The sequence below is a fragment of the Gossypium hirsutum genome, chromosome D13 (genome assembly GCF_007990345.1).
Source record: "Gossypium hirsutum isolate 1008001.06 chromosome D13, Gossypium_hirsutum_v2.1, whole genome shotgun sequence".
NCBI lineage: Eukaryota > Viridiplantae > Streptophyta > Magnoliopsida > Malvales > Malvaceae > Gossypium > Gossypium hirsutum.
Genome location: NC_053449.1, coordinates 8,529,616 through 8,544,976, shown reverse-complemented (window position 1 = coordinate 8,544,976; position 15,361 = coordinate 8,529,616). Strand labels below are relative to the sequence as shown.

General features: G+C 33.9%; 1 protein-coding gene across 1 annotated transcript; it reads right to left on the bottom strand.

Annotated features, from left to right (window-relative positions):
• Positions 1-12,859: 12,859 nt before the first annotated feature.
• On the bottom strand, positions 12,860-14,886 carry LOC107920535 (uncharacterized). Its single transcript, XM_016850287.2, has one exon. It carries the CDS (start codon positions 14,469-14,471, stop codon positions 13,173-13,175), a length of 1,299 nt encoding a protein of 432 aa, XP_016705776.1. The 5' UTR covers positions 14,472-14,886; the 3' UTR covers positions 12,860-13,172.
• Between the last annotated feature and the right edge of the window lie 475 nt (positions 14,887-15,361).

The window sequence follows — 15,361 nt, the reverse complement described above, 5'->3', positions numbered from 1 at the left end:
CTCCTACACCATTCCCAATGTGTCATACCAAATGTCTATGTACAATGAAGTATTTTCTTCTCACAGAAAACCTTTTCTTATTGCTTGGTGAACATTGCTTGTTTGTTCATTGAAGCTTTGTCACCAACACGGCATCTTCTCATTTTGTTCAATCCTTGTTTGGACAACAAAGTTTGAAAGGATAGTCCTGATTTAGGCTTTTCCTTCTTAGATATTTCACCCTTTAAACTTGGTGTTTTCTAAACAATAGTCCTGTTTCAGGTTCCTATATTATTTAGAAACTTCTAGAGTAATATACAAACTTCCCTTGTGAAAGTAATATTTGTCCATTAATCATTATTCCAATGCAACATGCTTGCAAAAAGGGTTATAACAATGGATAAGAATAAAGATGGTTCTGAGCATAGCTCAAAATGAATAAATTATCAAAAATAGTAAAGAATGATAATAATAAAAAATTTGATTGGGAATGTATATCTTAGAAAAGAAAAAGTATTCCAAGAACAACAAATTTAATATATAAATAATATAAAGGTTGGGTGCCCCAGATATCGCAGCTTGAATTTCTCTGTACAAACTTTCTGAAGACATGTGTTTAGGAGATCAACAGGACTTCGTTGGTGCCTCAAAATGTCGCCTACCCTTTCCTACTGATTCAGGTATAGCAAGATCACCATATGCCACGATTTGATCAAAATTTGAGCTGCTCTGATCGCCTCATCCCTCAATTTGATCCAAAATTTGAGTCGCTCTGATCACTTAATGTCCCATTATAATCAAAAGTTTGAGCCGTCCTTTTCGGGTTTTCAACTCAAATCCCCTTTGGTCTCAAGGTGCCATTTGCGGGTTTTCACCCCGGCCTCTCCCTTTTTTTTTTGAACTCATTAGATTAGGCATGTCCTCATTATCCTTTCCGATCAAGATTGACGCTTTTCCAGATAAGGCCTTCCACATAAGGTTCTTCCCATCTTGGCATGAAGTTCTTTTTGTGTGGGAAGGATCTTCTTCGATACGAGGTCCTCTCATGGAATTCTCTTCTTCTTCTCCCTTTTTTTTTGAGCTCACATCATTTGCTTTTGGCGCATTTGACCATGATGGATAACTTTGAACATGCCTCCTTGATCGGGATTGGGTCCAAAAATTCAGAAAGAATCTCATCTTCAATAGGCAAAATTGCGATAGGCTCAAGAGAATGGCACTGCCCCAACAGAGTTTTTTTTTTCAAAGTGCCCTTTGCGGATTTTTACCTTGGTCTTTTCTTCTTCTTTAAACGAAGTGTTTCTTTACTGGATCCGAGTTTATAGGATTGGCAATCTCTCTCAGGATCAGTGCTCCTCTGAAAATGGTCTTCTTTACAACATAGAGACATTCCTGGTTTGGCATTCATTTCCCTTTAGAATCCTTTCGTTAAGGAAGAGTCTTTTCAACATCCAGCCTTCTCGTGGAATTCTCTGAGACGAGCCTATTCATAATGGGCTCATATTATTTATTTATGGTACATCCGACCCTGATGAATAACTTTTAACCCTTTTCCTAAGGCCAGCTGCTCACATCGCGATTGGATCCCTCCAACAAGCAATAAAGGGATTTTAATAGGTAAAACTACCTCAATCCTGTTGACCAAAAAGAGAGGTGTTGCCCCAGTACAGATGTTCGACAAACAAGGAGGGCAAATGGTAATTTCTCATGCCAGTCCCTGTTCACCTCTAGGTAATTTGGTGACAAAACATGGTGTCTGCTTCTGAATTGATTTCAGACCTCAGTTATCGTGCTATCATTTAAGTTCAATGCATTTTCTAATATCATCCTCTCTGAAATTCTGTATCAGTATAGGATGACCTTGATCCATGCAGTAGCCTCTCAAAAATGAAGCAATGCCCATTAGAAGTCTTCGATAATGGTGATGTCCATGCCCCATTTTGCTCAAAATTTGAGTCGCCCTTTTTCGGGTTTTCAACTCAGATCCACCTTTGGTCAAAGCACCCTTTGCGGGTTTTCGCCTTGACCCCTCCTTTTTCTTTTTCTTTTTCTTATTTTGACTTTGATTTTTTTTATTTTTTTTTATTTTTTTGATTTTTTTGATTTTTTTATTTTTAATTTTTGATTTTTGATTTTTTTTTATTTTTTGAGTTTGAACTCATGAGATTAGGCAAGTCCTGGTCATGCTTTTCAACCAGAATCAATGTTATTCTAAAGTCTTCCACATAAGATCTTCCACTTTCATCTTGTATGTGAGAAACCTTCTTTGGTACCAGATTTCTTTAATAGAGCCCTTTTGGGACGCAACTACGACAGAAAACTTTAAATCTTCCTCTTTAATCAGGATAAAATCCAGCAACATCTTGAAGGGATGGGAACTTGACTTCAAATGGGCAAAGCTATGCTGATTCAACGAGAGAGGCATTGCCCCGACAAAGAATTGCATCGTTCGCACTGCGAATTTCTGACATCATGCTGTTGTGTAGATTTTATTATAAGAATCGAGACATACCCTGGTATGATCATACAAAGACATCTTTGAACTCTAGAGGTAACTCAACAAGGTTTTGCTTCGTGTCTGTGGTTAGGTCAATTCTAGTCTTCACCAAGTTCACAAATTCTAATGATTCCTTGAGAGGTAGGACCTGTTTATCCTCTTATTCTACCATCCTCAACAAGTCCAGAGATAGGCTACAATCTATGTCATCTTCAAAGGCGTGAGATCCTTCTAAACACATGTCTCACTTAAAAAGAGATTCTAAGTCTGTAGCAGTGTCATTCATGTCGTTAATATCCAGGGCCCTACTGTAGGTACAAAAGAATATACAAAGAATGTATGAATTTAAGAATAATTATCTGCACAGTATGATTATGAATGAAAAAAATGATTTGGATGAAAGAATAAAAGAATAATCATTCAAGAAATGAAAGAATATTGGTTCAAAAGATCGCAAAGATGCATTCCATTAAAATAATGACGTTCAGACATGAGCCTATTTCACAACAGACTTCTTGTTGCCTCTAGGCTAAAAGCAACAAGTGTGTTTTGAATATTACTCTGAGTAAGCTCTAAATACTACAGGGGTTCCATTAGAACACTCCCAAGTTTATAAGGGCGAACATCTAATAAGATCTCTTCTCCGGTTGCTTCTTCGTATTCGGCACTAATGTGAACGTTTCCCAACTTCTCTTCATTCATCGCATTCCTTTCATTATCCGTATGATTGAGTAGCGGGTTTTCTGTACTGAGTGAATCCTCAAATTTGACGATGCCCATATTGATAAATCTTTCGACCAGCTTTTTAAAGGCAGTGCAGTTTTCTATAGAATGCCCCATAATTCCCGCATGATAGTTACATTGCGCATTTATGTCATACCATTTGGGGTACGGAGGTTGTAAAGGCTTCAAGTAGAAAGGGGAGACAACATGTGCGTCAAATAAACTCTGATACAGCTCCTGGTACGACATTGGGATCGGTGTAAATTGAGACTTCTTAATGCTTTGCTTAGTGCCAGATTCATGTCTTGGGGATATCTGATGGCCAGTAACAACCGACCTTTGCTGACCTGCGATAATCGGCTTTGAATAACCCTCATTATGCCTACCCGCATTGCTCACCTCATTTTTCCTCTTCCTCGAGACCTTTGAAGTATTGTTTTGGGAGTTCCATTCTAGTCCTTTCTGTTTGTAATGATCTTTGAATTGTTTTGAGAACTCTACCCTTGTTTGTTTTGTTCCCGCTAGATCATCAAGGATAGCAGAATTAGTTAGATTGCCCCTCAGATTGGAACCTGAACCTGTCGCAAAATTCACCGGTGTCGAGGTATTAGTCTGGATATTGACAGTTACCCTTTGTGGATATGTGTTTGGTTGTGTTTGGATGTCGGTTGGAGTAAAGTCTGGAAGATATGTAGGACCTTCATTATCATTCCCAAAGTGGACCACTAGGTTTTTTCCTTTTTCCAACCTCATATCCAATAACTGGGTTAACTGGCTCATCAGATTTCTCTGGACTTCTAGCATCTGATCCTTCACATCTTGTTGAAATTTGGCCAATTGCTCTAGCATCTGTATCTGTATTCGCTCTAATCTCTCCAACCTTTGGTCCATTCCTTAGTTTCTATTTGGGTACCGCAAAAATGTTGGTTTTCCAGACTTTCTGAAATAATTTTACCTAATTAGGGCCACTTCGTGAAAATCTAATGCATATGATGCAATGTAATGCAAATGCATGAAATGAATGCCTAAAGAGACATTGATTCTGATTCAATTACATTTAGGAAACTTTTCTAGAAAGCAAATTCTCTTATAGAAAACGGATACATGTACGACCTCACCCTCATATTCCAAGAAACAACATCGGTCTTTTTCTTCATCTGCATGCTTGAGGTAATCTCGCCAATAGATGCCATTGCTAGCTTCTTCTCTTGATCTTGGTCGCGATCCATCATTTTCCCATCTTCATAAGGCTCATCAACTTGTCGAAGGCTTTTGGACAATCGTCTCGAACCCTTAGGCCACGAAGTAAAGATCACGAACTCTTTCATCGCCCTTCTTGTGTTTCTCGAAATATATTTGGGAAGTCGTATTATTTTCCACTTTATCAAGGAATCCGTATGCCATGACAAGCTTTCTAATTTAGTAATCGGACTTAAATCAATATCTCTTTCCTAAGATGCAGATGCGATGCAATCATAATCAAAGCACAATAAAAAGGGTTAGTACAAAAACAAACAAGGAAAACAGAAAGTATCTAATCGAGTGACTACTAGGGGTTTGGAGTGGCTCTATCTAGGTTAAGTTCCTAAGTCCACTACATGAGGTTTAGTTCTAAAGTAAGGGTACCCGAACCAGCAGATTCCTCGATCCTCACCCATTATAGGCTCATACGGACCAAGTTCGGTTCAGGGGAATACATTTCCCTATGGCTGCACGGAGATGAAAATCTCACGAAGACATAGGTACGGATGTATCCTGAAAGCGATCCACTATCCTGCACGGAGGTGAAAACCTCACGAAGGAGTAGCTTCTCACTCCCACTTAAAAGGTGTGACCAGCGGTCTTGCAATGCAATGCATAAAGATATAAAAATTTAAACAAATAGAGCAATTATAAACCACAATAATGAAAATTATAATGAAGAATGATATGCAATGAAAGGATCGTAAATTTAAACCAAATTTTCAATTTTCGACAAAAAAGACAAAAAATAATCAACTCGTGGCTCGACTCACTTATTTTGAAAAGGTTTCCCCAGTGGGGTCACCAAGCTGTTGACACCATTTTTTGGATGAAAACGGGGTCGACTTGGGTTTTGGAAAATGAAAACGAAAATGGGAGTCGCCACCGATCCTTTTTGATGAGGTGTGATCGGATCACCTTGCAAAGCGGTTGTTTTTAATAAACGATTTAATTTTATTAAATCAACGATTTTGGTCTACGAAATTCAGAAAAATGGGTTCGGGAGTCGGTTACGCACGAGGAAGGATTAGCACCCTCGATACGCCCAAAATTGGTACCTAGTTGATTACTTAATGTCTTAGTGTCGAAAAACTGAAAACTTTAATGAAATTTAAAATACGATCCTTAAAAAAAACTCGAATGGCATGGATTAAAATTCAAAAGGATATTTGGCAATTTGGATAAACGAGAAATCGAAACCCAGCACCTTAGGGCACGTTCCTCGAATTTCCAAACGCTAAACATTGCCTTATTTTGAAATTTTTAAGAAGGATATTAAGCCATTTGGTTGAACGAGAAAAATCGACACCCAGCACCTTAGGGCATGTTTTCTCGAATTTCCAAACGCAAAACATTGCCTTATTTTGAAATTTTTAAGAAGGATATTAAGCCATTTGGTTGAACGAGAAAAATCGACACCCAGCACCTTAGGGCATGTTTTCTCGAATTTCCAAACGCAAAACATTGCCTTATTTTGAAATTTTTTCCTTTTTGGAATATGATATTAATATGCAAAGTGGAATAATAAATATGATAATGTGAACAAAAATAATATGAGCAAAGACAAATCATTCATGTATATACAATAACAAGTAAGAAAAATTAAAACATTAAAAGAAAATTATGGACATATAAATAAATAAATGAACACTAAGTAAACAAGGATAATAAGGAATAAAATAAATAAAGCTATGAAAATATGAAAATATATGTAAGTATATATATGTATACTTTATATATTTATGTAAAAGAGAAGAACTATGTATGTATAAACATATTATGTAAATGTATTCACGTGTATAAAATATAAAAACATATCTACATATTTTAAAATTATTATATAAATATAAAAATATATATATAAGTAAGTATATACATATACGTATGTGAATTAAAATATGAAAAGTATATATGTATAGGTATATATATATATATGAATCATAATATAGAAAATACATATATAAAATAAATATTTTAAAAAATGAATATGTAAATATATATATTTATGAAAATAAAATACATATATATAGATATGTAAATATGTACAAAAATCATACAATATACATAAAAAATGTAGGTATGTATATAAGTATATATATAAGCAATTATAATAATAATAATAATAATAATAATAATAATAACAATAATAATATGAAATTTATTAAGAAAATAAACAAACTAACAAAAGGACTAAACTAAAAAATTAAAACAAAATTCGGGGTTAAATCTAAATAAAATCAAAGGGAAGGGACCACATTGAACACGCGAATAACATAGAGGGGCTGGAAGGGAAATTTTCCCTTCTCCTCTAAAACGCATAGCTTCAAAGGGGATTAAATTGAAATCTAAAATAAAATAAAGGGATAAATTTAAAGAAATAAAAAAAAAACTAATTGCGGAGGCATTAAAAAGCGGAGGGGCTAAAAGCGCAAATAGCCCCTCTAAGCATAACACGCGGATCCTTCAGGCGGGTCGGGTTGAAATCCGGGTCAAGAGCAAAACGGTGCCGTTTTGGTGCCTGAGAAGGCTGCCCAAAACGACGTCGTTTTGGAAGCCTATTTAAGCCAATTTTCTAAAAAAAAATCATTTGCCTTGTTATTTCAGAAAAAAAAAAACTTAAAAGTTCTCTCCCCCTCCCCTCTTTCAGTCCAAACTCCGGCCTAAGGTCCGGCCAGGGGCCACTTTGCCGGCCGCCGTGCGCGGCGGCGGGGAGGCCAAAAGTCTCCATTTTTCCGCCGAATGGCCTCCTCGTCCTCCTGATCGCTCCGACGTCGGTAAAAGAGGGTAAAAATGCCTCCTTTCTTGTTTTATTTTTGTATTTCGAAATAAATAAAAAATAAAAAAACGAGACAAAAATAAAAAAGAGTGACCTTTTATTGCTTTTTTAATCTTTGTTCTTCAGATTTCCTCTTTTTTTTTTAAGAAGAACCCCCCCTTTACAATGAAGACATTTGGCTTTTTTTTTTATAGCCTAAGTTGCATGTTATTTTTACTATTTCTCTTGCGTTTTCTGTTGTTCTTGCGTGTTTGCTCCATTTTGCAGGTGATTGACAGGCAGGTGGGCGAGTTGGTGGCGGTGGGTGGTGTCAGAAGGGCAGGTGGCCGTGACTTGCGGCGCTGGAGGCTGAAGACCTAGGTGGCTAGGGTTTCTTCTTTTTCTTTGATTTGGTGTTGGGCTGCTGTTGGGTTTGGGGGTAGTTGGGTTTAATGTGTGGGTTTTGGGCCCCGGGCAAAAATGGGCTTGTACACACCATATAGGGTAATAAATACTCATCCAACTCTACACATTGCTTAGTGACTATATGTCACTTTTCAGAACATTTGCAGTCTAGCTGCTAGATCATTAGGCGATAATTCGCCAGTAACAGAAATATATGTGGCTAAGCTACTAGATTTGGCAGATAACCTCCACAAACATATTTTACCACCCCAATGCACATGCATAACTAACAGATATAAAAAAATGTGCTTTTTATAATAGATTCAGATCAAACTTATTATAATACAGGTCATAATTATCATAACACAGATCATACTGAGCATATAGCATATAGCATATAAGTCATGCGTGTGCATAATTTGTATTTAACGCAAACAAAACATAAAAAATCATGGTTTATAACCTAATTTGTATCATACGGACCCTACGGGAGGCTCACATTCAACTTGTATGACAAATACGACCCTAGAGAAAAAATTTAGAATTTGGGCCTACACGCTTGTATGGCCCACACGGCCTAGCACACAGTCTCATAAATGCTTATGTGACCCACACGGCCCAATTGTCCCAAACCTTGTGGCTCACACGGCCAAACGGTCGGGCACACGACCGTCCACATTTCAATTCATCTATACTTTAATATTCTTATTAAATATTTACAGGCTCGGTTTACAAAAACAGGATCCTGAAACCGCTTTTTCTGACATTAATAAAAATCGTATCGTTACATTTTTAGTGTATATCTAATATATTCATGTATATTTCCGTATATCAACATTTAGAGGGTATATTATTTAAGCTACATATCACACGAAAATATTAATGTAAATATAAAGTACATTTATATATGTAGAATATTTATCCATATAAAATTGTTGATTTTATTCAACAAAAATATAATGTATAATAATGTATTGAAAATAAAATAAGTTTAAATGTCTTGATATTGTGAACAATAAATATAAATATTTTTAAAATTAATTAATGAATTAAATATAACAATATATTTTTTTAAGTAAGCAACATGTATTGTTAATATTTTGTTATCTTGTATTATTATAATTTTGATAAAATAAAAATATAATTTAATTTAATTTTTTTTATTCTCGTAACTAATTATATCAAACATAGTCTAATACATTTTATTGTGCAACGAGGATGCTGGAGATATTACTAAAATTACATAGAAATTTTTTATTTCAAAATTAACGCTAAATTTTTATAAAAAAATTTATTTTGAAATATAGTCAATAGTTACACGTGACAAATTCGTATCGTGACAAATGATAATTTATAAGTTATACCACATAGAAATTATTTATTTTCTTTAACCTTATATTGCTATAATATATATTGATTTGCATTTCTATACAAGAGTTCATTGTACATATATGTTATAATTATAAGTTAAAATATGTAATAATTATTTAAAGATTTAAGAAATATTTAAAAAATGAAATATAAAAATGCAATGATATGATTCTTTATATTCCACGCTCATCGCACCAATTGTTGAGTAATATTTTCTTGTATCGTATTCAGGAAAACATAGGGGGTATTTATACATGTTCCTACTGCTACTATTATAGCTCATAATAGGGCCCGTTGTTTTTTCTCAGCCTTTGGGCCGATGGTATTGATATTCCTTGTTCCTGGTGCTGACATTCTTTGGGCCTCATTCGGCTTATTGGACGCTTGCCTGCGGAGCACACAGTCCTTTTTGATCCTGTGACTGACTCCCCCAACGAACCTTGCATCTGCCAGTCGCGAGCGGGGATCCCTTTCGTGGACATGGCTCGTGACCTCATCCCTGTGAGGCTTACGCAAGCTCTCCTCTTGTGACCTCATTCCTACGAGGCTTACACGAACTATCTTTACAAACATCTAGCATTCCCGCGATATCCTCAGCTGACTATTCCTGTAGGCAAATATTTTCCCTTCGAGTCGGGTTCATCTGGATCGAAGGTCCAAATGTTATCGACAACTTGGGCTATCGGTTCCCAAATCCTAACAACTTTAAAATTAAATAATAGCAAACATATAATCAATAAATAAACGTAAAAATACTAATTTGCTTATTCTATATATAATTAGCATCATCATCCACAATTTTCCTAAATCATGTAAAAAAAATTGCATATAATGGAATCATATATATTGAAATAACATTAAATGAAAAAAAAATCTCTTATAGCTTCTTATTCCTAGTTGCTTAATGCAGATCCTATACCCATGAGAAAGACAATAACGAATCGATATATGTTTTTCAGTAATGTATATTCCTCGCAATGGATATGTACTCCGCTTGCTCACTATTTATAATGATTTCCAACCAAACTTTAGGTTGATTTCAATTAACGGTGGTAGATTAGGTCAGATCGAATCGAGTAAAAAAATTTTGAATTGATGAGTTCTATTTTATCATTCTAACTCGATTTGAAATTTTTCGAGTTGAATGAAATGAAATTCGAGTCAAAATGAATCGAGTGAATTGTTCAAGTTAAATTAAAAAAAATTAAACATGTCAAATTAAAATATTGTTACCGTATAACTAATTACATATTAGAGCACATAAATTTGAAATCATATATATTTGAAAAAAATTCAAAGTAAAATAATAAAAAAATTAATATACTTTAGTATGATAAACTTGAATCATTAATTAACTTATTTCAGTCTCCAAAATTATTGTTTTAGAAAATTTTATAGTTTGTAAAAAAATAATATTTTGAATTTTTGAAAATTATTTTAAATTTATTTGTAATTTTTGTCGAGAGAGAGAAATTTGTTCATTTTCAAAATTGACAGGGAGTATTTACACCAATATATTATTCGAATTATTTAAGTTATTTGAATTGTAAAATTCAACTCGTCTTGAACTCAAAACTTGTATTACTTATTCGAGTTTATTTGAATAACTCGATTCGATTAACTCGGAATTTAAAAAAAATCGATATTTTTAAATTAAATCGAGTTTTGTTCACTTCTAGATAATATAATCTTTTTCAAAGGAAAGTATTGATATAATTTTGGGTCAATTTCATTAGCATGGGGTTAAATATGTAAATGATATATATTGCAATTAATATTATAATATGCAAGCTTTGACAATATTAGGTTTTTTTCCCATAATCTTTATATTGTTTCTTCAATATCTTTTGAAGAATCGAATTGGAGATGAATAGATTAATGACTGTTTAATTGCATATAAGAAAAAGATAAAAAAAGGGTCCCAAGCAATTATAAAACTTTGATGTACGGTTTTTTTAGTTATTATTTTAATAATTTTGCATTTAACTAAATATATTAAATTTTTTTTAAAAAAAATAAAGGTTGCAATCTAATTTCTCACGCCTCCTAACTGAGGTCAAAATTGCATGAGCAATAATCAAACGGAAAACCTCCTCAATCAGTAGTCCCATAGTACATTTTTTAATCTCCAATCACACTTCAAACTAAAAATTGATCCTACAACTAAAAATCCCTCACAATTTTCTTAATATATTTAGAATATTTATTTTATTTTTTTAGGATGGAATCAGGTCCATAATTAACTCCGTCAAATCATTGGTCCAATAATTAAAAATAATTCAGAAAATTAAGTTTGATTCTGTTTTTTAATTTTAATTTTTTTTTTACATATCAACCGTTTGATTTTTAATTTTTAGGTTAATAATTTAATAACAATGTTTAACGGTATTATCTAATTTAATTTTGGTTGCAAATCAAAATTTTGATAAATAGAAATAAAATTTTATAATGGATGAAATTCATAATTCAACCTTTCTAAAAACATGATAATTATTAGGGGTGAGTTCGGTTCGTTTTGAGTAGATCTTGTTTTCATTTTTAAGTTGTCGGTGATGATTCGGTTCTCGATTTTTCATATTAATTTTGATTTTTGGATTCCTAGATTTATTTTAACAAAATGAGATTTAGTTTAAAGCTTTTGGATATTATTTAATTAATTTTAAATCTTTTTCATAAAATATTTTTTAAAAATTGTCAATTAAGTCTTAATTTGACCGGTATGAGCATTATTGTCAATGCATGAGGACGTGGATCTGAGTGTACTAAAGTGTATTATCCTTCTATTTATAGATTAGAGAAGAGCTATGAGTAATTTTAGGCCGTGTTCAAAAAATAATATGGTTTTTTAATCTATATTTTATAAAGAGTGGAATTTAAATTCTGGAGACCAATGAATTAGGCAAGTGGAGCTTGCACTTGCAGCAGTAGTCACGGGAAATCTTTGAGATCCTAACAACTAACATATATATATATATATAAGATACAAACAATATTGCTTTTCAAAAGCATTCCACTTATTTGCTTCCTGATTTGCCCCACAATATCTTTGCATACAAACTGTAGCATTGCCCTTTCTCATAGTTATCTCAATTGGTGTAATTGAGTGGAGCGAATAAATTTGAATTTGAGTTTGATTTAAATTTTAAATTTTAAATTTTAATATTAATTTCGAGTTTTGATCAAATATTAATTTTAAGGTTTGTTTATTAATTATTTTTATACTTAAACTGAAACTTGATTAAATTCGTCAAGCTTGAGCTTATCCGTATATAAGCTCTTTCATAGCATAAAAATATATTAAAGTGAAAAGTCAAACTTCACTCGAGCCATTCGATTTGGGTATTAGAATGCTTGAATTTAGTTCAGTTCAAAAAATACCATATTAAATTCATTTTCTTTTATAAAATCAAACCCAAATAAGTTGCGATTACTTATATTTTATTAAACAAATAAAAGAGAAATGGCTCCATTCTTAGAATTAATGTTTGGTTTTGGTCTCAAATTTTAGATTTGATTAAGATATAATTTATCATTTTGCTTGGATATTTTCATTAGTTAATTCAAATACATGACATCTTTAAATATTTTTATTAAAATTTAAGAAGGTTAAAATTTACAAGTTCATGTGAATTAAAATTTGATACATGTGTCATGTGCTGGCCAACAAAATGATACATTGATACACTATTAGAGCAATTTTTTGTTTCTAACAATCAAACAAGAGAAAACTGAAAGATATGAACCTGCTTTTTTGGCCTTAATTATAATTTGTCTTCTTAAGCACCAAAGGTATATTATATAAGAAACTTTAATACAGAGGATGAACGAGGTGAGAGGATTTAATTAAGGGATCAAAACACAAATTCCAAAAGTTCCCAACAAGCATATTGACAAATTAAGTTTGTTTATAAGATACTTCCAATACATGCAGGGTTTGATTATCAGTATGATTTTGACAGGCCATAACTTGGAACATATATAGCAGAAAATGCATAGAACAAAGAGGAAATAAGCTAATGGAAGTGACATTACTTATAACAAGGCCTAAATTGAAGATACCCCCAGAACTTTGTGACCAAACCGCATCAACTAATTACAACTTCCAATACATGCAGAGTTATAATTAGTATTATTATTGGCAGGGGATCATATACCAGAAAATGCATGGAACAAAGATGAAACAAGCTAATGGAACTGATATCACTTAACAAGGCCCAAATTGAGGACACCCCATGAAGTTTGTGGCCAAGATTGTTCTTTAGCTTTCATCCACAGAACCCTTCCCCAAGCAATCCATCCTTCCCAAGACATCCTTTTATCCCATGGACTGCTCCATTGAAGCATCAAAATCAACCCTTTCTCAGCCTCTTTTTCAGCTTCCTCAAACCTTCCTTTGGTCAAATAAACCTGAGCCAACACCACATGTGGTTCACCCACAAAAGGGTTCTTCTCAATGCTGCCTAATAACAATTCCTCAGCTCTCTCTTGCCCTCCTTTTGAATCATCACAAACAGCTTCCCAATACAAGTCCCTTGCCTCTATTTGCTCTTTTGCACCTAACACCTTACTGCAGTGCTCAAAAACTGGTGGCACAACAAGCTCAATGTCTTCATCTCTGTCAGTTTCAATCTCAATGCCACTTACCCTTTTCCTTTGTTCAACAAAAATCTCTTCCTCTCTCAGTATTAAACTATATATTGCCCCCATTCTCGATATTGAATTCAACCACAGCCCTGGTTTGCCATTCCCAGGCCATAAAGCAACGTTGTTGTTGCCCACGAATTCGAGCCTACCATCGAAGTTTTCAAACAGAACATCCTGGAATCCATAAAGCTGGTCACTGAAATCTGCCATGGTCATCATGAGGAAAATAGCCAACACCCTTCGAGACACCAACACGTCCTCGCCGGTCTTTATGTGCTTCACTGTATGCCCATTTTCAGGCACCAGTCCGCGTATCTTATTCCTCCAAGCCTCGTCTTCATTAAAAACGCCCTTTTCTTTGGCGTTCTTCAACGAAACCTCGGAGGCCGCAAGGTGTTCGACGATTTCCGAATCCGTATACTTGAACAAAAGGTCATCGTGGATCAAAGGTTGCCTTGGGACGACGCAGAACAAATGGATTAAACGCTCTGCGGCGTCGCCGACGTGGCCTCGAACGACGTCGCGGCCGGTTGAAGGGTCGAATATGGCGAGGTTGACGTAAGAGTTGGAGTAAGCAGAGTGGAAAAGACCGCAAAGGCAAACGGAGTCTTGCGCCTTCCATATTTTGAGAATCCGATAGATATCGACCAGATGCTCTAAAAAGCTGCCGTGCTTGTGCCAACACTCGCCGGCACCAACGGAACGCAAGACGGCGACCAAATTAGGCAAGTTTTTGTCGACATATTGAAGCTCGCCACGAAGGAAGGGACGTGAGGAGTCTAACAGGGCTTGAAGGACGTGGTGAGTGGTGGGATGAGATGGTGTCGGTGGGGTTGCCGATGAAGTTGATGGCATGGTGATAGAGTTTCTAATCTTTGGGAAACCGAGTCTAGAGATGAAATTGTAGTGATATGGGGGAAGTGACGTGAAAGAGTTTAATCCTACTTTTTCTATGTTTTTGTTTGGATTAGTAGTTGCCACAGATACCGCAGCATCTTAAAATGACATCCGTTCGGGGAGAGAGTTGAAGAAATTATTCTTTATATTATTTTAAAAAAATTATATTATTTAAAAATATCATTTATTATTTAATAGAGTTAATACTTTTAAAATTTTTATGGTTTTATAAATGAAATCTTTTTATTCTAGACATTTTTTTATACAGCTAATGCTAACTCTATTACAATTAGGACTCATTTGATTCTTTGTAATAGTATAAGGACTAAATTGATCCATTTTATAATAGAGGGACTATTTTGATATAGTCTCTATAATATAAGGACCTCTCAAGTACTTTAACCGTTAGATATTATAATAAAAATATTGTAAATATAAATATTTGATTATGTTATTTTAGTTATTATTTTGGTTAAAGTCTACTATTAGTCCTTGTACTTTACAAAAATTGTGGATTTAATTCATGTATTTTAATTTGATCAAAGTTAGTCCTTGTACTTCTCGAATTGGTCAATTTTAGTTCTAAAATTTTTCGAATTTTGAAAATTTAGTCTTGACTCAAATAGTAACAGTTAAATTCTTTTGGTTAAATTCAATTACTAGTCCTGTACTACGTGTATAGCTGTAGATTTAGTCCATATTCTCCAATTGGATCATTCTAAGTCCCTATACTTTTCAAATTTTGAAATTTCAATCTTGACACAAATGATAGTCCTTAATCTATTAACTATATTTTTTAGTGACAAATATGTGGAAATAAGAAGCTAACATGATGTTACACTTATGAT